The 23,376-nt window shown below is 36.7% G+C and overlaps 1 protein-coding gene across 8 annotated transcripts in view; it reads right to left on the bottom strand.

Annotated features, from left to right (window-relative positions):
• LOC126424772 (uncharacterized) overlaps positions 1-23,068 on the bottom strand; it is a 112,037-nt gene extending 88,969 nt beyond the window's left edge. For all 8 annotated transcript variants that reach the window (XM_050087524.1, XM_050087525.1, XM_050087526.1 and 5 more), the window contains exons 1-2: positions 22,859-23,068; positions 20,249-20,291 (exon numbers count right to left, since the gene is read on the bottom strand). In XM_050087524.1, the coding sequence (XP_049943481.1) occupies positions 20,249-20,268 (20 nt within the window). In that variant the 5' untranslated portion in view covers positions 20,269-20,291; positions 22,859-23,068. The remainder of the gene's footprint in view (positions 1-20,248; positions 20,292-22,858) is intronic.
• Between the last annotated feature and the right edge of the window lie 308 nt (positions 23,069-23,376).

Genomic DNA, 23,376 nt, shown 5'->3' with positions numbered 1-23,376 from the left:
AACCGATTGTAATCAATGAAAACAGTGAGAACAACCTTCATAATTGATCGAATTTTTTTAGGCCTTGGCTCTTCAGGCGGTTTCCACTGGACGATTGGATCTCAGTTTCAGCATGTATACCCACATTTCGTCACCTGTTATAACATTCTTTAGAAGTTCTGAATCATTGGCAACTTCATTCGGCAATTCGTGAGTGATGTTTATGCGACGTCATTTCTGGTCGAAATCCAACAATTTCGGAACAAAAAATAATTAAATTGAAAATCCGATATATGAAACCCATATAATTAAGAAAGTTGCATTACTTTTTGATCACAACTCATATGTGTCACATCCCTATCACAGGGGTATTTCCGCACAGGTTGAAATACGTATCAGTGAGAACCATTTACAAGAAAGGTAATAAGGCAGATTATTAACAACTACCACGCACTCTTCTTACCACCTCCTTGAAGGTAGTCAGTATGTGAGAACTGTAACACACTCCTCTCTAAACAATAAACTCAATCAGCCTCAATTTCAATTTCAAAAGGGTGTCTCCAAAGAACATGCTATTTTGCATTTCAGAAATAAGATTCTACAAAATTTAAATGACAAAATATTGTCAACTGGTATTTTCTGTGACTCATTAAAAGCATTCAAATGTGCATTTCACAATATTCTCCTAGAGATCTTACTGGTAACTTGTTTTCATTGTCTCTAACTAAAATGATGCAGTGGGTCGCATTGAGGAGCTCAGAGAGTGTATAGAATGAAACCCAATCTTCAGAATGGGGAATAATCATTGCAGGTGTAGCACAGTGATTGACACTCAGTCTGCTCTTATCCTGGTAATGTATAAAGGACCTTCTCTCTCTTATTCATGACGCTGGAATAGCTCCTTTTGCTGACAATGGAAATCAGTATAATAAATAAGCCTAAATGATTAACTTTGACAGGGAAAGAAATGCTAGCAAAGTCCACCGAACATAGCCATACAGGACTGAGGAACATTTGATAGTTTGTATGCCTTGTTGCATGGTTTGGTTACAAAAATAAACGAGAGGACACAAAAGAAGGAATTGCTGCAGAGTCAATATACCTTTCCATTCTTAACAGTACACTTAAACTTAAAGATATCTCAGTTACTAATGAGGATGAAAATATAATAGGTGTGTTTCCTGAGACACTTCAAACATATTTTCTCTCTTTCAAAAAATATTTACAGTACTTTTTCTGTCATGTCGACAGAATGGATACACACAGAGGGTGCTCACTGGAGTGTTTCATGAGATGAGACCAGAGACATCTGACACTGACCAAAATAGTGTTATGGTGCTATTTACGAATCAAGTGTTGGGGTAAGCTTATGTGACTGATAGCACTGCCTCATATTAAATTGTAGTACACGGTCACATGATATGCAAGGAAAAGTCAATATTTTGAGCAGTGAGTGGGTCAGATGTATGCTGCACTGACCATACACCAGAGATGCTCCATCACTGTTGTAAAGTCCAGTTATTCTTTGTGTATCATTATAGCCCACAATACACATTGCTGAACTGAATATCATAGCAGGCTAATAGAGGAGAACTCCATTTATTAGGATCATAAAGTTAGGAATTAGTAAAGAATGCAATACAGCACCAGCAATACAATGACATCATAAATCTAACGGAAATAAAAAGGAACAACCAAAAATGTATAATGTCACTAACAACACAGTCATCGTCACAGCAAAAACCAACAATTCAACACAACCTTAACAAGAATAAAAGTTTACATGCAAAGAAAAAATAGTGAAATTTAGAAAACTGAAAAACGTAACTTAAGATACATCAACTAAGACAAAAACAAGCAAATGAAAAAAAAAAAACTAGCATAATTGACCATGTAATTTCAACAATGTAGGAAAAGACAGATTGCTACTTACCGTAAGGAAGACATGTCAAGTTGCAGACAAATAAGACACTTACATATAGCTTTCAACCACAGCCTTTGTCAGTGAAAACACACACACACACACACACACACACACACACACACACACACACACACACACACACACAAGCAAGCACACACCTCCCACGCACACACAAGCAAGCACACACCTCCCACACACATGACCACCAGCTCCCAAGACGGTGGAGTTGGTGTGTGTGTGCGTGCGTGCGTGCGTGCTGATGAAGGCTGTGGCTGAAAGCTATATGTGTATTTTAATTGTGCCTGTCTGCAACTTGACATGTCTTCTTTAAGGTAAGTAGCAATCTGTCTTTTCGTGCATTGTTGATATTGCTACCTGAAGTTTCAATTGTTTGACAATGTAATTTCATATGGATAACACTAGACTTACCGAGATGTGAAACATTTTTAGACCCAAAGTGAAAATTTAGGGAGTTGCTATTTTTCTTCACTCCAAAATGGTATAGCTTTACGGCATTATATACTTCTTGCCTTCTAAAATGTTTATAAAGTCTTCGTACTTCATTGCTTTGATGAATTTATTACTTTTGCTATGAAACAGCATTACTAACACAGCTTGACCAATTCAATTGTTTGTCAAGTGTTCTTTGATGCGTTATAAATAGTTTCTTACATGTATTTCTTTCATTAAAAATGTAATCTAGGTGTTACAGAAGTCAAGCAAGTTTAAACAACTCAAAAGCATTTGTCAGTATTTCATATATATGTATTAACATTTCAGGGGCTATTCTATTCCACATATAAATTTTTGAGATTGTTGACTGAAAAGTGACCTTTCCCCTGCCTCTGCAAATGTCTTCTAACGAGAAATATGCTGTTCAGAGAGAGAGAGAGAGAGAGAGAGAGAGAGAGAGAGAGAGAGAGAGATAGCAAAAGGGTGCAAATATCCAAATAGTGTGAAAGTCAGATATTAAATAATGAGGAAGACTATCATTTTGTTCCACAATGAAAATGTGGACAAAAGATTAAATTGAGTCCAAACTCTCAAAGACATAAGGGAGGCACCATCAACATTTCAGGACCAGCATGTAAAAGTATAAAGTACTCATCTGTGCCTCCAATGTTCACAGAAAACTCACTACACCCCTGCCACCTGTAAATAATCCTTTCAGCAATTTTTATACAGAGATTCAGCAAATCATATACTTTTGTAATTAGGTTTAATAATACTGCTTAACCAAACCAGATTGATATAATATACTGTGAACAACAAATTGAATGTACTATTGCAGTATATAAATTACAAGTTGTATAAACTGTCTAAAACAGTTGAAAGTAAAACAAAATATACATTTAATCATTTCTGGCAGCAACTGCACATTGGTTTTAGTATGATGCATAATAACAAGTGGAGTTGGGAAAATACACCTTTCATGGAATCATGTTTTTATTATAATTTTACTTAGCAATTCCTTGCTTTGGGTGAAGCAAACTTATCAATTATGTCATCAAAGTCAAATTTAGCAGTCGTTTCACATTCTATCGATAGTAATTCCTGCAATTCCTTGCTTTATGTGAAGCAAACTTATCAATTATGTTATCTAAGTCAAATTTAGCAGTCATTTCACATTCTATTGATAGTAAGTAGTTTTTGTCATTTTTGATTTGCTGAAACAAGATATTCCGGTCACTAATATTGTCATAAATATCATCAAAGCTCTATTTTGCGAAACCAGTCCTTCCAACCAACAAAGGTTGATCGTAACTTCTAGTAAGTGTTTTTATTAGTGGTTTAGTAGTCAGTACGTAGCTGCATATTGTGCGGGAAATTTTCTGTTTTCTTGTGCACCTGATGTGAGTGAGGCTGACTTCCCTTTGTGACACTTGCTGTTTAGGAAATTATTCCCTGTTGCTGGCGTTCTGCCTAGGAGACTCACTGTGGACCCGAGAGACTTGGAGCTCGTAACAATTCCACTAATGTCACAGGAGACAAGGAAATCCAGTTTGGCTAAGAGACAGCGAGCTGATAAGATAGATGAAACTCTATCAAGAGCAATTATAATATCTGATTCCGAGATGCACGTAATATGGAATGAAAAATTATAACAGAGGTACACTATATGCGTGTACAAGAAGAAGACGTGTTGAGTTCATTGAGCAGTATTTGGAAATTTGAGCCTACTTTTCAGCTGTTACAAGCAGAGTAGCTTCAAGAACGCAGTCTGACGCCTGAGGATCTGTTCATAGCCATCCAAGCGGCAGTTACAAAGCAAACTATGGCAACTGCAAGACATTACTTAATTGCCAACCTCCTTACAACATCGTAATGTAACATCACCTATCGCATATTCCATTCCAACACACGAGCACGCATGCACACAACTGTATCCGTATATGTGCCATCACAACATAAGGGTAGAAAAGTTGTGTGTGTGTGTGTGTGTGTGTGTGTGTGTGTGGACTCTGGCACATCAAGGATTTATTTTGAAAGCTATCAAGTTTTCTTTCTCTTGTGTGTGCCTGTCAATGACTAAATTATTGACCCTGAACATGTGTCTTATTGAGATGTTTACACAATTATAGCACTGTGATGCCGTATTGAAAATTTTTGTCCAGTTTCAATAGAAAGCATGTGAAAGAGAACTGAATTGTTAATAAAGGTGAATGGCATGCACACAAAATACTGATGAATTTAACTGCTAAGTAAGTGTATGTAATACAAAAATGTTCTCTTTTCAAAAATTCTGCTTGAGCATAATAATTTTCATGTTTCTGCATGTATGGTCAATAAGCATCAGGATCCAAGACAACACGAGTCATCAACAGTTCGCCATCTCCACTAGATGTAGTAAAAAATGTGTAAGAAGTGACAAATGGGACATGAATCCGTCACTGCCATGGCATATGTGTTTGTTTATTGTATGGGTTTTTGACACACTGGAAAAAAAATACAGTGTGTGTAGAACATATTATTTACAATATAAAATCTTATAAACAAACATCTAGGGCATTTATGTAATCTATTGACTTTGGAGTCACCAATAGGAAATCTTCTAGTCCACCATCCTCCGCTCTTGCGGTGTATTATTCTGTAATGTGCCTGATGGTCTTTGGTTCTCTGCAATAACAAAGCAGGGATGGCTGCTTACCCAATTTGCATAAAAACTGTACACATCTGCCGTGTTGGGTACTAATTCTGTTTAGCATTGCCCACGTTTTGTGTGGCAAGTCAAATACCTGTAATTTTTGGGTGATACACAGCATATTATTATTTTGTTGTCCAGTCCATTCTTCAGTCTACCCATTAGTAATGTTGAACTCATCTTCCACAGCAACCCTTGCCATTATTGTCAGTGGTCATCTACAGCAGTGTCTGTTACAGTTAGCATCATCCACACCTTGATGGATTGATACATTTTTTTATTATCCATTACCTCTTTGTACTTATTCGTGAGAGCATTCAAGTGACGTAATTGAGTTGGTGGAATGTGGCTTAGTGCTGGCAGCCAATCTGTAGGTGTTTATTTAAAAATGCCAGCAGTCATTCTCACGGTATTATTTAGCTGAACATCTATCTTTTGTGCATATGTGCTGCTTAGCCAAACTGCGGCACAATATGGGCACTTGAGAAGACAAGTCCCACAGCAAAAGAATGAAGTGCAGATGCTGATGCTCCCCTTGTTGTACCACATAGCTTTTGAATAACACTGTTTGTTGTTTTCAGTTTTTCAGCTGTTTTTGTTAGATTCTCTCCGAAAGACAGACTTCTATCAAGAGTTACCCCCAGGTACTTTGGTATTTTATTACGAGTGAATGTAATGTTTTCAAATTGTATGTCAAGTTTTTGTTCTGGCAAGTTTCTTATTTATGTATAAACAGGAAGCCTCTATTTTGGTGGCGTTTGGTTGCGGTCTCCCTTCGCAAAGATATTTTACCACTGCATCTAGGTCCTCCCTTAGGATTTCTTCTGACTGTTCAATTAAAGTTGAATGCACCCAGTCATCAGGTTAACCAAACTTCCTCAGTTTTGTTTTGGCAAGTCTGCAACGTACAAGTCGAAGAGAAGTCGAGCAATGACTGATCCCTGTGGTAGAATGTTTTTTTCTAATTTTCTTGACAAGCTGGCATTGACTCTCATGAGTATTTGGAACAGTTGATCATTTAACACACTGTTGATTAGGCAAGTGGTTGGTCTGCAAGGAATTATGTGAAGAATCTCACATATCACGCCTTCTCGCCACGCTGCGTCAGACGCTGCTGATAAGCCAATGAATGCAGCTGCAGTTTTAAGCTTTCTTTGAAATCCTGCCTCCATGTAGGTCATGAATGACAGAACTTGATATGTGCAGCTTCATTTTGGCTGGAAGCCTGCTTGTTTGACCTAGATTGCTTCAAGTAATCTTGTATTAATTCTATTATGGATAATTTGTTCCAGTAGCTTGTAGATCACAGATAGCAGAGTCTGTAGCTCAGGGCTATCAACTGGTTTCCCAGATTTTAATAAAGAGATTATCCTAGACCATTTTAATTATTGTGATATATTGCCGGTTTGAATATCTGCGAAGAAATGAGCCAGCCATACTATAGCGTATTTGCCGCAGTCACAGCAAGGAACCAGGGTGGCACTTGGAAAAGGTGAGAAAGATGACAAAATATATGAAAATGGTGATAAAGTATTTCAAAAAGGCGATTAAGAAGAGATAAATTATTTCAATAAACAGTATGGCATAGATGAATTGTTAGCATTCTTGATAATATCCTACCAAAATGGACAATTAAGACTATAATAAATCTCTTATTATGATCCTGGATGTGGTGTTGCCATCTTTCCCTTCATACAGATTTATTAACCTTTAACCATTGGTAATTCGATAGTGATGATTCAATACTCGTAATAGTAGTTCACAAACCAAATCTACATTATGTTTTTACAACTAATGATTTTCTGCACTTCAATGCTGGAAAAAGATCAACAAATTATTTTTGGATTACTGTTTCTCAGGAATCAGAGAAAGAAATGATGTAATCATATTAGATTTTGTTTTTCTCGATTTTTCTGATTGGTTTCTACCTTCCTTTCCTTTTGCCCTTTCTTCTATTTTCACAAACTGTACACCCTCAAGTACATGCTGGGCCAATTTTGTCACCTTTAAATCATTTTCAGTGTTTTCTTTAGTATAGCTGAAGCTTCCGAGAGCTCGTATCCAGCCTCTTTAGACAGTTGAAATTATTTTTTCTTTCTTTCAGAGCAGCTGCCTCACAGTCAATTGATTTTTCATGTTATTCACCTTTTTAATCTACACTTCTAGATTTTCCTTTCACATTCTTCCTAATAAGCAATATAATTTGCATGTGCTTGATATACATACTTAATGAGTTGTCAGCCAATGGTCACAGAAAAAAAAAAATAGGGGAATTGTCCCAAAAATGCCTCACTGTCAAAACACTGCTTGCAAATCTTCTGATCATCACTGCCTTGTCTTATCTTAATGTGTGCTTCAAAATGGAATATCTTCTCTCTATGCCCACATCTCCATCGGACAGTGGAAGAGAGAACCCTTAACAAATTTGGAAGTTTGGTTACTTCCACTCTATGTATGATGAGTCTTTCTGAGATCTGCTGCTGCTAGTAATTGTCAATATCTTTGTTGTCTAAAGGCGGACCATCTTTTTCAAACTGTAGAACCTTCCATTCATCTAATAAGTAATCTTGCTGGACATCAAATGGCATCCTTTTTGCAATCTTTAACGTATCACTGCAGCGTCTTCTCTTTATTCTTACTTTGGGGTCTAAAAACCTAAAATGATTCATTGGTGCACTTGATAAATATGTTTTTCAATCACTTCTGCAAGCTGCAATTTAATGTTTTTGGGCATCTTTTAGAAACAACAACTTGTCCTGCTCTTCCAGTCTACTATGCTCTTCAGTCACTTGCCCACAAACAACTAGTTGTTCAAGAGCTAGCAGATTATTCACTCTAAGAAATCATTACGAAGAACTTCAGAAATAGTCCCAATTTTTCTCAAAGCTGAAACCTTCAAAACACGAGCCAAAAAGATTTGAAGTACATTTTCTGTTTATGGATGAAGCTTGTGAATCATAAGTATTTGGCTTCGAAAATGTGGTATGAAGTTACTGCAAATCAAGTTCTGCTGTCATTGATGTTTTTTTTTTTTTTTTTTAAAAAAGCATTCACAATAGCATTTTACTAGCAAAATTGTTTTTTTTTAGTTACATGCTTAAGAATGTAATACTGAATACCATCCAAATGTTCCAAAATCCTACTGGCTGAAGGTCCTAAAGTAAGCCACCTAGTAGCTGCATGCCTCAAAAACTTGTGATGCGGAAAATTAAACTACCACATTTGTTCAGGTTCTTCCGACGGAATAGGCCAACTGCCAAAATAATATTAAATATTGACTAGAAATTTTGATGCTTCTTCAACTAACCACTCCAAAGCCTTTAGACACGCAAGGTGTGCTTGCTTGTGTGAATATGTGTGTGTTTTCTATCTGAAGAAGGCTTTGGCTAAAAGCTCAATGTGTAACAGTCTTTTTCTTGTGCCTGTGTGCAACTCAATGTGTCACCTTTATGGTGAGAAGCAAATTATCCTTTTCATCATACTGTTGATGAGAATAATGAGAAACAAAGATATTATTTTATTCTATAAATTACGTTCAGAAGATCTAAATTTATCAGACACAAATAAAAATTTTGCATCTTCATAACATATTCAAATGTTCAGAAGATCATAAAAAGTTCCAAAAACGATAAGGATGAATGATTACATGGTCCATTACTCTAAAAACACAGAGAATTCAGATCTGTCATCATCAGAAGGAAGATATAAAGAACAGTACAGATGGTTTCAGGCAATTGAAGAATAACTCCAATCGTTTGCTGAAAATCAGTCAATTTTACCTTCAGATATAAACCCAATAGACACCCAATGGATTTTCATAATTCAAAACAATCTCCAATGAGCCATTTTTAGATTCAAAGCATGAATAGTAGTTAAAGGATGTGTGATAATAAAGGGTTGAAACTATCACGAGAAATATATCCCAGTGATCCACAATAATTCATTAAGGTTTACCTGTTTGGTTTGGCTACAGTCTAGATCAGAGACAGTGGCAGTCATGGTGGTGCTTATCTACTGCTCTGACGTTAGTAACAAGTTGGTTTGCATAGCAAAAGGGATGATTCTTTGACATAACCAGTGCGGGGCGGGAAGACAGACAATGAATTTCTAGCACCAAAATTGAAATCATTGTTTTGTTTGCTGATTTTGATGTATTAGTGAGTTACAAGAGAAATATTTTGTGATTATAGGAGGGAGTACAATGAAGTGAGCTGATTAAAGTGGTTTACTTTTGCATGTCTCTTGGATTAGCTCCAGTTTGCATGAAAATGCTGTGAGATGTCAAGGCCATTTGGATGCACTTTTAATAACTTTTCTTATGTCTTGACCATACTTTTAATTTTCCAACGACCTTACATATTTCAAATTTCTGTCATTTTCAAAGGCCAACACAAAGCCAATGATAAGAGATAGTACAATGACTAGAATATGGCTTCCTAGCTTACTAGTATTATGTCAGTCATATCTCAATCACGAGACAAGTGCGAACTGCTACAAAAGTAAAATTAAAGCCAAGTGGACTAAACCGCTAGGCTGCGTTAGGTACATGGTACAGGCACAGTTTGTTTTTGTTTACAACCACAATATTCACTGTTACAGCATATAAAACAATTTCATCAGTAAATCTGGAAATCACTTTACAATGTTTTATAAAAAGGTATTACTTTACAAAACAATGTGTAAAAATTTCTTTTTTTTTCTTTTTTTTAAAAAACACCTTACAGCACAACATAAATTACTGTCATCAGTAAAAGTTCATAAATATTTAATATAAGCTGAAATTAGAGAGATTATTAGTAGGTTGGAAGGCGATTGGTTAAGGTTGGCACACAGAAGATAACATGCTTAAGATCTTCTTTGGTTTTATGATCATAAAACTGTTTTCTGTGAATAACAAACATTGTAGAATGCCATGACATCATTTAGAGGAAATTTATGTCAGAACGCCAGTTATTGATTTTAACATTAGAACTGTTAAGGATAAATGTATCATGAGACTTAAGAAAGCAGTTATGGATTAAAACACAGTAGCAGTAATGGAAACATTATGCTAAATGAAACACTATTAAACTTGAACTTTACAAGAAGTACACCTAGGGTCCCACCTTTCTGGAAACACTGGGCTGGAGAACTTCTCGATCATACAGAACGATGAACATGCTCATAGTTTACTACAAGTATCATAAGTAATACAACAAAGTTGTACCTATAACTTCCGAACATATCAAAAATTAAGTTTTAATACTGTGTTAACACAAAAATAAAACTTCCAACTCAACAGAAGTAACTAAGCCATTTTCTACTTTTCTAACTGTGGTGTCACAGCCAGACATCACACTTGCTAGGTGGTAGCCTTTAAATCGGCCGTGGTCCATTAGTATACGTCGGACCCGCGTGTCGCCACTGTCAGTGATAGCAGACCGAGCGCCACCACACAGCAGGTCTAGAGAGCCTTCCTAGCACTCGCCCCAGTTGTACAGCCGACTCTGCAAGGAAAGGTTCACTGACAACTACGCTCTCATTTGCCGAGACGATAGTTAGCATAGCCTTCAGCTACGTCATTTGCTACGACCTAGCAAGGTGCTGTATTCAATTGATATTTATTATGTGAAGCATGTATCATCAAGAGAGATGTTCTACAATTGTGGATTAAAGTTAAGTATTACATCATCTACGTACTTTATTTGCAATTCTCAAGATATTGTCCTGTTTCAGACCTCACACCAGTCAGCGTGTAATTAAACGTGTGCATTTCGGCCTCCTCTAGAAACACAGTGTTGGCTCTTCTGCCAACACTACACTAACAGCAGTTTCAAACAGGGACAAAATATGCAGCAGAAAATGTAGATAGTATTCATGAAGTGAATGTCCAGTTTCTTAAGCATCGTGCTCCCCATTTGATGTCGCAAACTGCCAAATTCATCTTGGACAATCTTCCTTGCTCTTTGAAATAAAATATGATTTGATGGCAGGCCAGCAGTAGACAATTTTGGCAACTGCAGGACATAGCGAGAGCCATCTTGTACGGATGACTCGTAATGTTTCCTTAAACTCTAGCTCCAAAAGCTCTGAAAATTCTCTCAGTGACTGAACGTTTGATGCAGAGGTACCAAATTCACTGACGATTTTGAGAACTAATGTCTCTACATCATAATGAAATGTTTTGAGACCAAGTTTTACAGTAGTACTTATGGCATAACTGTTGCAGTTAGCTCTCAAAACAGATGGATTTTTACAGTATATTAATAATTTTTACTTATGGACCATCTGACAGCAACTGAATAAAGCACAATTTTAGTGCCATGCCTGACAGTCAGCAACAGAAACCAAAACATTGCATCGAAACAAGTGTTCAGTTCATAGTGCTGTGAAATGTGGGGAAAAAACCGCAAATCGGCATTTATAAGAAGAAGAACAACACCAAAAACGCAACAGGAGCGTGATATGTAGGAAATCGCCCACGCAATCTACCACTGATGACACCTTGCAGAAAATAAAGGAGAAACATGCATGGCACTAAAATTGTGTTTTATACAGTTGCTGTCAGATGGTCCCTAAGTAAAAATTATAAATATACCGAAATATTACACGCAACTGAGGAAGACAGGGCTACAAAAGTTGTAGATGGATTTTTATTTTTCAGTAAGACAAAAACCAAATGTTTTTGCTACAGTTCACTGGAGTACTATCAGCACTGAATGCACATTCTTGATTCAGATGAGTTTCTCGGGAGTCTTCATAGAAATCTAGAAATCTCCGGCATATCCCCTGGTAAACAGCAAAATACTGAACTGTGTAAGGAAAAGTTTTCCTCAATTTGAAGCATCTGAGGGCACAGAGAAAGAAAAGGCTTTATGATGCTTGCCTATGGCACCACCTTGAATATATGGCCCCAGAACATTTTCCGAGACAGCCATTGCCTTATTTCTACTGCACCAAATTTTGAATACAATATTACTTTCTGGAAACAAGAAATGATCCAGTTTCATTTGGTAATCCAATGACTTGTAAGGACAAAACATCTTTTTTAAATGGAGATCCTTTCTAATTCTAAAATTCTCAAACTGGATGTGAAACACACAGGCAACTTAACTGGCCAATTATCCCTAATAAATCCCAATGGGGTAGGTGCTTGTTGATAAAAAAAAAACTAACATAACGTATGAACAGGGCAACATTGTTATTAATTTTATGAACAAAGCAGTTAGATCATGTTTCTATCTAACTTTTCTTGTTAGTTATGGCCAAACTAAGCCATTTCAGATCAAAAGCTGCAGTCCAGCAAGGACTGTTGCTATCATTGCTATTAGCTGGTGACTGGCAAACAGTGTACGGATCACGTATCTCTGGCTGGAAAGCGAATATGGGAACTGGTAGTGGAGCTACCCACTTATGCTTTATCAAGAGGGTTGGCTTGTTTGGGGAAGGAGACCAGACAGCGAGGTCATCGGTCTCATCGGATCAGGGAAGGACGGGGAAGGAAGTCAGCCGTGCCCTTTGGAAGGAACCATCCCGGCATTCACCTGGAGCGATTTAGGGAAATCACGGAAAACCTAAATCAGGATGGCCGGACACAGGATTGAATCATCATCCTCCCTAATGCAAGTCCGGTGTCTAACCACTGCGCCACCTCGCTCGGTCTTTATCAAGAGGTATGAGATGCTGCTGAACCCAGAAAATCACAAAGGGTGGGTGTGTTCATCATCAGGAGCTCCCACATTAGGCAGGTAATGGAACACCTCAGGGAAACGTGGGTGTGTTCATCATCAGGAGCTCCCACATTAGGCAGGTAATGGAGCACCTCAGGGAAACAGGAGGCTGGTTGGGAAAGAATGCCAGTGTGCACTAGGTTTGACTGCTTGGAGGTATCATCCAAGACACTCTATAGGAGACTTCGCTGGTGACCACTGAATGCTGTGGGTGCAACTGGATGCTAAAGGCAGCTCATGTCAGCACAAATGATGCCTGGCACCTGAACTCATTCTCAGATACTTGAGATAGCCGGCTGTATTGATGAAGGCAGCTAGCATCACACACTGGGTGCAAATGCAGTTCTCATTATCTGCAGCATAATACTCGGAATTGATCACAGTCTTCTACTTTGCAGCTGAGCAGGAGGTCTAAACGACACACTCAGATGATTCTGTGACAATCTAGAATGTAACTTTTGTCTGCCTCCGTAGCGTAGCTGTAGCGTTACTGCCTACCACGCTGGGGGCCCGGGTTCGATTCCCGGTAGGGGACTGGGTGTTGTGTTTCCTTCATCATCATTTTTATCATCATTGACTCGCAAGTCACCGATGTGGCGTCACCTAAAAAGGACTTGCAATATGGTGGCCGAACTCCTCTGAATGGGGTCTCCCGGCCAACAGTGCCATACGATCATTTTCATTTTTTCCATGCAACTTTTTTTACTTCTACTATCAGGTAGAGAATGGGAAAGCCCCTTTCAATATGTCAGTAGTGCTCTGCACAACAGAAATGGCTACCTGGCTAGCAGAATATAGGTGGCATACACACATGGATTTTTAAGTCAGAAGAAAACCTGCTCAGGGTCAATGACGAACTGCCTGCCGGAATCAAATATCTATCAGTTACATTATCTCAGGTAAGACCTTTTGTCCTTGCACATCAAAAGGAGGAACTGTTAACATGATATTCTGCAGGAACGTCCATGCTAAGCTCCTAGAACCAGAATCGCTAACTACAGGTAATAATTCCCACATAATATCAAGAAATGAAATCGACATGAAATCTGTACTGACGAGCAGCAAAATCCTGAATTCAGATGGGAATATATACTGCACGGACAGGTTATATACTGATAGTGGCAGCATATTAATTGCTGTCAAGAACTCTATAACATCTACTGAGGATATTACAGGAAAGTGAAAAAATTTGAGTGAAGTTAAGCATCAAAGGTGGGTTGAATATGGTCACTGAATGCTTTTGCAGACCACCTGGTGTAGTGTCAGATCACTTCAGAGTGAGTTGAAGAATACTATGATTAACTTTGCTGTTCATGCTGGTGTCGTAGTGGGAGACTGTAATTTGCCATCTACAGAGTGGGAATGTCATGTGATTAAAACTGGTGCCAAGCACAGGGATTTGAGTGACATTGTTTTGAATGTGTTGTCTAAAAATGACTTTTAAGCCAATGGAAAACAAACTCATGTGGGCAATGCCTCAGACATACTAAAAACTAAACGACTCCAACTTTCTGAATCAGTTAATGTAGATGACATTATGAGTGATAATGAAACTGTAATAATATCAATTAAATTGATATTATAAAGGCTTTACGAAAGATAGGAAAAAATTTTTCTTAAGAAGAATGACATGAGACAAACTGCAGAGTATCTGAGTAGTCAACACCAAACATTCAGGTCTAGGCTTGAAGATGTGGAGCAAAAATGCGCCAAATTCAAAAGCATTGCACGACGAGCCTTAGACTTGTACGTGCTGCGGGAAGGTTATGAGGAATGGGAATGACCCATTGTGGTTCAATAGCTATGATGACAAACAGAGTTGAGTCCAAGATTTAAGAAAAGTCAAAACCTAATTGACAAAAGCTAACTGAAGGAAAAAAAATGAGCATAAGGAGAGAATTCAATCAATTTCAAAAGTTTGTAAAGTAACCTGATTAAAAATTTAAGAAATCTTGTTCCTACAAAAAGGCAACAAGCTGATCAAAATCATCTATTCAGGTGTTCAGTGAACATAGTGGCACAAAAACAATGACAGAGAGAAAACTGAAATTAGGATCAAAAACGGTTTAATTGTGGGAGGTCATAATTCAATTTCTTCTTTGAACAACCGGATGAAAGTTGAAATTGTATAACTGAGCTAAGAGATTGCAGAACAGAAAATAAACTAAACATGTTCAACAGTGGAAAGGCTTGTGGATCGTAGAAACAGAGGGTACCAAGCCACCGGAAAAAGTTGCTGGTCATTCCTGTTTTCATGAGGGGTCATCCAACAAATGCACATAATTACAAACTGATATTGCTGAGATGTCAGTATTTTGTAGAATTATGGGTCAATCCATATGAAGTGGTCCAGCGAAGGTTGCTTGACCATTTTTAAATATTTTAATTTTTTTTATATGTGATTGCCCTATGCTTGAGAAGTTCAAAACACTTTTTTAAAATAATTTATCTTGCACCTTTACTGGATGTCGGCCATTTTTATTTGTAGGTGCGCAACGATTTTTCAGTCTGGAGACATTAACGAAAATTTTAATATCTCTACACTGGGTTAAGTTACAACATTGCAATTGACATGATTGTTTTTAGAAAAGGGTCCTCTACAACATTGTCTATTACACATAATACCCTAAATTAAAAAATAACCAGTCAAAATGACCTCCAAAGTTTGGCACCCAAATTTTCAAAAATCCACTTTTTAGGCCCAAAAATAACAAACAAGGAGTGATTTATGAGAATCTATTTTTTTCCTGTAGTTAGATATCATAAACTACTAGCCTCATATACAGCAAGAACACTTATAAATGTTTCCTTAATTTTTTATGAATTTTTGAAATTTGAAAATTTTCAGTTTTGTAAAGTTTGGGGTTCGTTATCTAAGGTGGGACTGAATATAAAAATATGATTTTTGCGCAGTTTGTACACCTACATGATAGCAACGTACTGCAAAAATTTCAACATTGATATCTGACTGTGAACAAAGATATGAATTTTTGAAAATAAAGAAATAATTCACATTACTCTACTACTGATCTTATGGCTGTTGCCTATTTAAATGGTTTATTGTTTCATTGTAATAAAATTTAATTTTGACATATAATTAGTTTATTCTATCACCCAATATTCATTTACTTTATTTATTTTTAATAATGCAATACTTAACAATCCGAGCTTTCGCTTTTGTTCTACGGTAAAAAAAAAGGCCCATTTACGTTGAGGTTTATTGTCAATAAAGAAGTACATTATTGCTGAGTGTGGCATTGCAGAAGTACATTATTGCTGGGTGTGGCATTTTTGTAGTCAGTCTGTTCTGAAACCTGTGTTAGAGTGGATGTACGTACTTCATCCAGAGTGTAGAATGTGTTATGTGCTTTGTTTGTGTGCAATTTGTAATTAATTTTGAGAGATTGACTGGAATGCAATAACATGGATGAACAGTGCTCTGTTGGACAGATAGCAAGTTATGTATGTCACAAAACAGTTTACGGTTCAGTTTCAAAAACCTTGAAAAATGTCAATGACTTTGATGAAGTTAGACAAACTTTGTTTAAATTTCTAGTAAGTTCTTCTGTAACATCATGTGTGAGTATCATGAGAAGAAATATATTCTGAAGTACAACTACATTTTTGGAAGAAAGTGCTGTGATCCACTTAAAGTTCATAAAAAGCCTATTACTAAAGGTTTGAGGGAAATAAAACTTGAACATTTGTCCTTATTATGTGAGAGTTAGCCCAGCTTCCCAAGTGAAACGTAATGTGATTCCTGTAAATTCCATGTGCGCACATTATTACTCAAAAATATTTGTACTGAATCCAGAACCAGAATCATGTAATGTTGTTAATGACATTTATATTCCTAATGAGGAAGTGCTTAGCATATTGGATTTTGCTTGTTCTAAGTTAGATGTATCTCCTGCTTCCAAAATAATAAAATTAAGTAGCAGAAAAAGAAAAGCAGTTATTGAAAATAAGGTACAACAAATTTCAGACAAAATCAGAAAAGACTTGGAATCGTGCTTTGATAATACAGATACCAACATTATTTCTAAAGAAGAAGAAAACCTACCACCAGCATCATCTGACACCGAACAATTGAGCTTAATAGAGAAATTAAAAACTGAATTTTCAGTGACATCTAAAGAGGACAAAGTCAAAATTTAAATTTGCTCCCTGACTCATGGTCAAGAGAAAAAAATAGTTCATGAATTAAACGTTTCTCATCATTTGGTTAAACTAACCCAAAAATTAGTGAAAGAGCAAGGCATTCTTCCAATTTTAGAAAAGAAGAAAGGATTAGGTATAAGTGAAGAAACAATTCAAAAGATCCAGCAGTTTTTTGAAGATGATGAAAACAGTAGAATGTGCCCAGGTTGAAAGGATAGGAAAAGAGCTGTTATAAATGGATTTAAAGTAACAAAGCAGAAATTCTCATCCTGAACACAAAATTGGAAGGTCAAAATTTTGCGACCTCCGCCCTACGTGGTGTATTTTGGCTGGATCCTGAGGGACACACTCTGTATGTGTTTGGTTATATCATCAAAATGTCAAACTGATGATTGCAGGTGCAAAACTCAGTGATCTTAACTACAGAGAGTTACTACATTTAATGGTCTGTGACGCTAACAGTTATGACTGCGTGATGAGTTTCTGTAATAAATGGCCTGGTAAGAAAACTGTTATTGAATTGTTTCACGAATATGATGAGGAAATGCCAGACAGTATTACTTTCAAACAGTGGGTCACAATTGACAGGGCAGAAATGATAACAGTGGTTAAATCTCAGGAAGAGTGCTTGGAATCTTTAACTGATAACTTACAAAAACTCAAAAGTCACCACTATGTTTCTAAAATCCAAAGTAAGTTTTTGAAGGACAAAAAAGCACAACTTCATGCAACTGAATGCATAGTGCTAGCTGATTTTGCAGAAAATTTTACATTTGTGATTCAGGATGCAATACAAGGGTACCACTGGGTTGATGACTAGGCAACAGTGCATCCATTTATTATCTACTTTAAAAATGAAAAAGATGAGGTGTGTAGTTCTTCACTTTGCATTCTAAGTGACTACTTGGAGCACAATGCTTTGGCTGTACATGCATTTCAAAAGTATGTACAAAATTACATACAAGAAAATTTCCCAAGGTTGAGAAGCTGATATACTTTTCAAATGGAAGTGGTAGTCAGTATTGGAACAAAAAGAATTTTTCAAATTTGTGCAACCACAAAGTAGATTTTGGGTTGGAGGCAGAGTGGCACTTATTTGAATCTTGCCATGATAAAAATGCATGTGATGGAGTAGGAGGTACAACAAAACGTGAAGTAAGTAAAGCCAGCCTCCAAAGACCAATCACAGACCAAATTATCACAGTCCAGCACATGTATGTCTTCTGCAAGGATAATATTAAAGGCATTACCTATTTTCTGATCAAGAAAGAAGTGGTTCTGCATATGAAAACAAGCTTCAAACCACATTAGAAAACTGAAGGGCCTATAGCAATAAAAGGAACAAGGCATTTCCACAATTCCTTGGCACTGCAGAAAACCAGTTCGCAGTTCGATGCAATGTAACATAAGAAACTGAAATTTATGAGCATCATTGTGTCAGTAAAATTACATCTCTGTTGCTAACGTTGAATGAAATAGTGGCATGTGTGTATGATGGACAGTGGTGGCTTGCAGAGCTTGAAATAATAAGTTTGGAAAACAATGATGTTTTTGTACATTTATACCATCCTGCTGGCCCAAGAACATCACTCAAGAAATCTACTAGTGACAAAGTTTGGATACCAATGAAAAATGTTTTAAGGAAACTTTCAGTGCTTGACCTTACCACAGCAACTGGGAGGTCTCATTCTATATCACAAAAGCTGTCTGAAGAAAGAAGTGTTCTTAATGTTCACCACAAGGTTTAGGAACAGTTGCATCTTGAAGGATGTTAATTGAAAATCTTTATTTTAAGTATGTCAAAATAATATATGCGTTAATTTCAGTGATGTTTCTACTTTTTTAAATATAATTTAGTACCTTACTTCAATAATAATTGATTATATCCTGGCAATATCACACATGAATAGGCAACAGGCATAAGATCAGTTTTAGAGTAATGTAAATTATCTCCTCATTTTCAAAAATTCATATCTTTGTTCACAGTTAGATATCAATGTCAAAATTTTTAAAGCATGTTGTTATCACATAGGTGTACAAACTGTGCAAAAATAATATTTTTATATTCAGTCCCCACCTCAGATAACTAGCCCCAAACTTGACAAAAAATGAAAATTTTCAAATTTCAAAAATTCATAAAAAATTAAGGGGACATTTGTAAGTGTTCTTTCTCTATATGAGGCTGGTAGTGTATGATATCTAACTATAAAAAAAGGCAGACTCTTATAAATCACTCCTTGTTTGTTATTTTTTGGCCGAAAAAGTGGATTTTTGAAAATTTGGATACCAAACTTCGGAAGTCATTTTGACTGGTTATTTTTTTAATTTAGGGTATTTTGTGCAATAGACAATGTTGTAGGGGGCACTTTTTTAAAAACAATCATGTCAATTGCAATGTTGTAACTTAACCCAGTGCAGTGATATTGATATTTTTACTAACGTCTCTAAACTGAATCATCATCATGTGCTTACAAACAAAAATGGCTGCCATTCAGTAAAGATGAAACGTAAATTTTTTTAAAAAAACTGCTTTGAACCTCTCAGTTATACCGTAATCACATATAAAAAAATCAAAATACTTAAAAATGGTCAAGCAACCAACTTAATTTTTATTGGACGATTTCATTTGGACTGACTCTTACGCAACATGTTTTATGCTCTCACATTATATGATGTTTGGACAGTGATAATTTCCTTTGTAAAAATCAACATGGACACAGTGATACTGCACTCACCTCACTCTCTTCACCTATGAAATTCAGTGCGCCAACTACAATTGTGCCCCTGATGAACCCACATTCCGGACTTCCAACAGGCATTAAATATAGTTTTGCACTGTTCTATAATGAAATAAATACGAGCCTACTAAGTGTTGGGTCACATTTTGATTAGTTCCAGGGCCTTCAAGAACTCAGCAGATTGTCCTTGACCACATAAAACAAATTGTATGAAAAGCAGATGTTAGGGTGAGATCAACTGGAGGAAACTTAAGGAAATGTTATACATCTACAAAAGAAGTGGCTTACAATACAGATCTGGCAGATTCCTTAATATTGCAGCTAGTCTGAGAATCTTAGAAATTTGATAAAAAAAAATAACATAAACCACACACAATTTTCTTGTGTGTCAGTACTGTTATCACTTCTTCCATTGACACTCATAAGGCAAATTACTTCTTTGTTAACACCACAATGCAAATGACAACTCTTAGAACTAGTGCCATATGTAATAGGCCTATTGCAAAATGACTGCTTCTGTTTTTATAAGAAATATAACTTTTACTGCAAATAAAATTGGGATTCCTTAAAGAATTATGTTGAAATCAATACTCACTGATTATATTTCCGATCCATGACCCAGAAATGTTGCTCACCACCTGAAGCAGAAAACAAAGTTCTTATCTGAATAATTTGTTGGAAATCAAAAGCCAGAATGAAAAATACAGTGCGTTAACCAATTTTCAACATACGCTGCTCTTGAACATTCCAACGTGAAAACCAGACAATGTAACCCAAGAGATTACGAGAAGCTGTATACATATCATAGAACTTAACTACGTGGTAATTTGTTAATACACATTACAAACAAACATCAATAATCAAAACAGTTCGAAGGATCGATTTCGTTGTCATGTATCCAGCATTATTTCGCTGGTGATAGTATTCAAGTTGAAATCATGTAGAGAGTTTCAGGGAGAGCTTTATGGAATGATTGACAAGAATGGGGGAAAGAAATACAGGAGAAGAAGAATGCGTAGCTTTGAGAGATGAAATAGTGAAGACAGCAGAGGACCAAGTAGGTAAAAAGACGAGGGCTAATAGAAATCCTTGAGTAACAGAAGAGATACTGAATTTAATTGACGAAAGGAGAAAATATAAAAATGCAGTAAATGAAGCAGGCAAAAAATAATACAAATGTCTCAAAAATGGCTAAGCAGGGATCGCTAGAGGACAAATGTAAGGATGTAGAGGTGTATATCACTAGGGGTAAGATAGATACTGCCTACAAGAAAATTAAAGAAACCTTTGGAGAAAAGAGAAACACTTGCATCAATATCAAGAGCTCAGATAGAAACCCAGTTCTAATCAAAGAAGAGAAAGCAGAAAGGTGGAAGGAGTATATAGAGTGTCTATACAAGGGCGATGTTCTGGAGGGCAATAGTATGGAAATGGAAGAGGATGTAGATGAAGATGAAATGGGAGATACGATACTGCGTGAAGAGTCTGATAGAGCACTGAAAGAATTAAGTCGAAACAAGCCCCCAGGAGTAGACAGCATTCCATTAGAACTATTGATAGCCTTGGGAGAGCCAGCCCAGATAAAACTCTACAATCTGGTGAGCAAGATGCATGAGACAGGCGAAATGCCCTCAGACTTCAAGAAGAATATAATAATTCCAATCCCAAAGAAAGCAAGTGTTGACAGATGTGAAAATTACCGAATTATCAGTTTAATAAGTCACAGCTGCAAAATACTAACACGAATTCTTTACAGACGAATAGAAAAACTGGTAGAAGCCGACCTCGGGGAAGGTCAGTTTGGATTCTGTAGAAATGTTGGAACATGTGAGGCAATACTGACCTTACGACATATCTTAGAAAATAGATTAAGGAAAGGCAAACCTACGTTTCTAGCATTTGTAGACTTAGAGAAAGCTTCTGACAATGTTGACTAGAGTACTCTCTTTCAAATTCTGAAGGTGGCAGCAGTAAAATACAGGGAGCAAAAGGCTATTCACAATTTGTACAGAAACCAGATGGCAGTTATAAGAGTTGAGGGGCATGAAAGGGAAGCAGTGGTTGGGAAGGGAGTGAGACAGGTTTGTACCTATCCCCAATGTTATTCCATCTGAATATTGAGCAAGCAGTAAACGAAACAAAAGAAAAATTCAGAGTAGGAATTAAAATCCATGGAGAAGAAATAAAAACTAAAATGAGGATAATGGAATGTAGTCGAATTAAGAAGGGTGATGTTGAGGGAATTAGATTAGGAAATGAGACACATAGAACAGTAAAGGAGTTTTGCTATTTGGGGAGCAAAATAACTGATGATGGTCAAAGTAGAGAGGATATAAAATGTAGACTGGCAATGGCAAGGAAAGCATTTCTGAAGAAGAGAAATTTGTTAACATTGAGTTTAGATTTAAGTGTCAGTTAGTCGTTTCTGAAAGTATTTGTATGGAGTGTAGCCATGTATGGAAGTGAAACATGGATGATAAATAGTTTGGACAAGAAGAGAATAGAAGCTTTCGAAATGAGGAGCTAAAGAAGAATGCTGAAGGTTAGATGGGTAGATCACATAACTAATGAGGAGGTATTGAATAGAATTGGGGAGAAGAGGAATTTGTGGCATAACTTGACTAGAAGAAGGGATCGGTTGGTAGGACATATTCTGAGGCATCAAGGGATCACCAATTTGTAAAAATCGTCGAGGGAGACCTAGAGATGAATACACTAAACAGATTCAGAAGGATGTAAGTTGTAGTAGGTACTGGGACATAAAGAAGCTTGCACAAGATAGAGTAGCATGAAGAGCTGCATCAAACCAGTCTCTGGGCTGAAGACCACAACAACAACAACCTGTTATACGTTTGACAACGTCGGTAATCTTTTCTATCATGTTTTAATTTTGTTTACGAGATAATATACCATTAATTTGTATCGCACGTGCAAATGGAAATTTCAAAAATCTTTTCTAATTGACCAACGGCAATGACACTATTAGAAATGGCTATATTAAGCGATTAATCTATTTTAGTTACAAATTGGGCAACTTATCTGTTTCCCCATATGTTTTCTCACACCCGGGAATTAATTATTTACACTGCCATTCAACGCCCGAGAGCGCTGTCGTATTAAATTCGAAATGAAAAATGTACTTACAAACTGATATTAACATAAAAATTACTTAACTTTCCCTAAATAAACACCCTGTGAGACTCACCGGAAATGGAAAGTAGGATGTATGGGGGTTTCTTCTGAGCCACAATTTCAGTAATAGACTTATCCTGGTCTCCAATTAACTCTTACCAAACATAACACATACACACACACACACACACACACCAACCATAAACACAATATTCAAAACAGAATCAACAAAGATTTTTGGTGTTAGCAGTGTCGCCAACGCAGTAAACGAAAACGCACAGAAGCCTTCTCTCATCTCTGAAAAGACAGGCGTCTAAAGCTAGCGAAATGAGGGATGCTCAACTACCGGACCTACCGATAGATAGCTCTAGCAGCTGATTACTGTCGTCTGTATTGCCCGCCATATTCGAATTTAGCAAGAAGTTTCTCTCGGTCTGTACGGTGTATAAAGGATTAAGGATTATCGAAATGGTGATTTCTTGTTCCACTTTCAATTGTACGAAGCGATGGAGTAAGGAAAGTGACTTACACAGACTTAGTGCGTTTGCTAATTCGATGTTTTTGAACAGGTTTCCTCTAAAGCACCCAGAG

The sequence above is a fragment of the Schistocerca serialis genome, chromosome 10 (genome assembly GCF_023864345.2).
Source record: "Schistocerca serialis cubense isolate TAMUIC-IGC-003099 chromosome 10, iqSchSeri2.2, whole genome shotgun sequence".
Classification (NCBI taxonomy): Eukaryota; Metazoa; Arthropoda; class Insecta; order Orthoptera; family Acrididae; genus Schistocerca; species Schistocerca serialis.
Note: the sequence above shows the minus strand (reverse complement) of the source record. Positions and strands in the feature narration are given on the sequence as shown.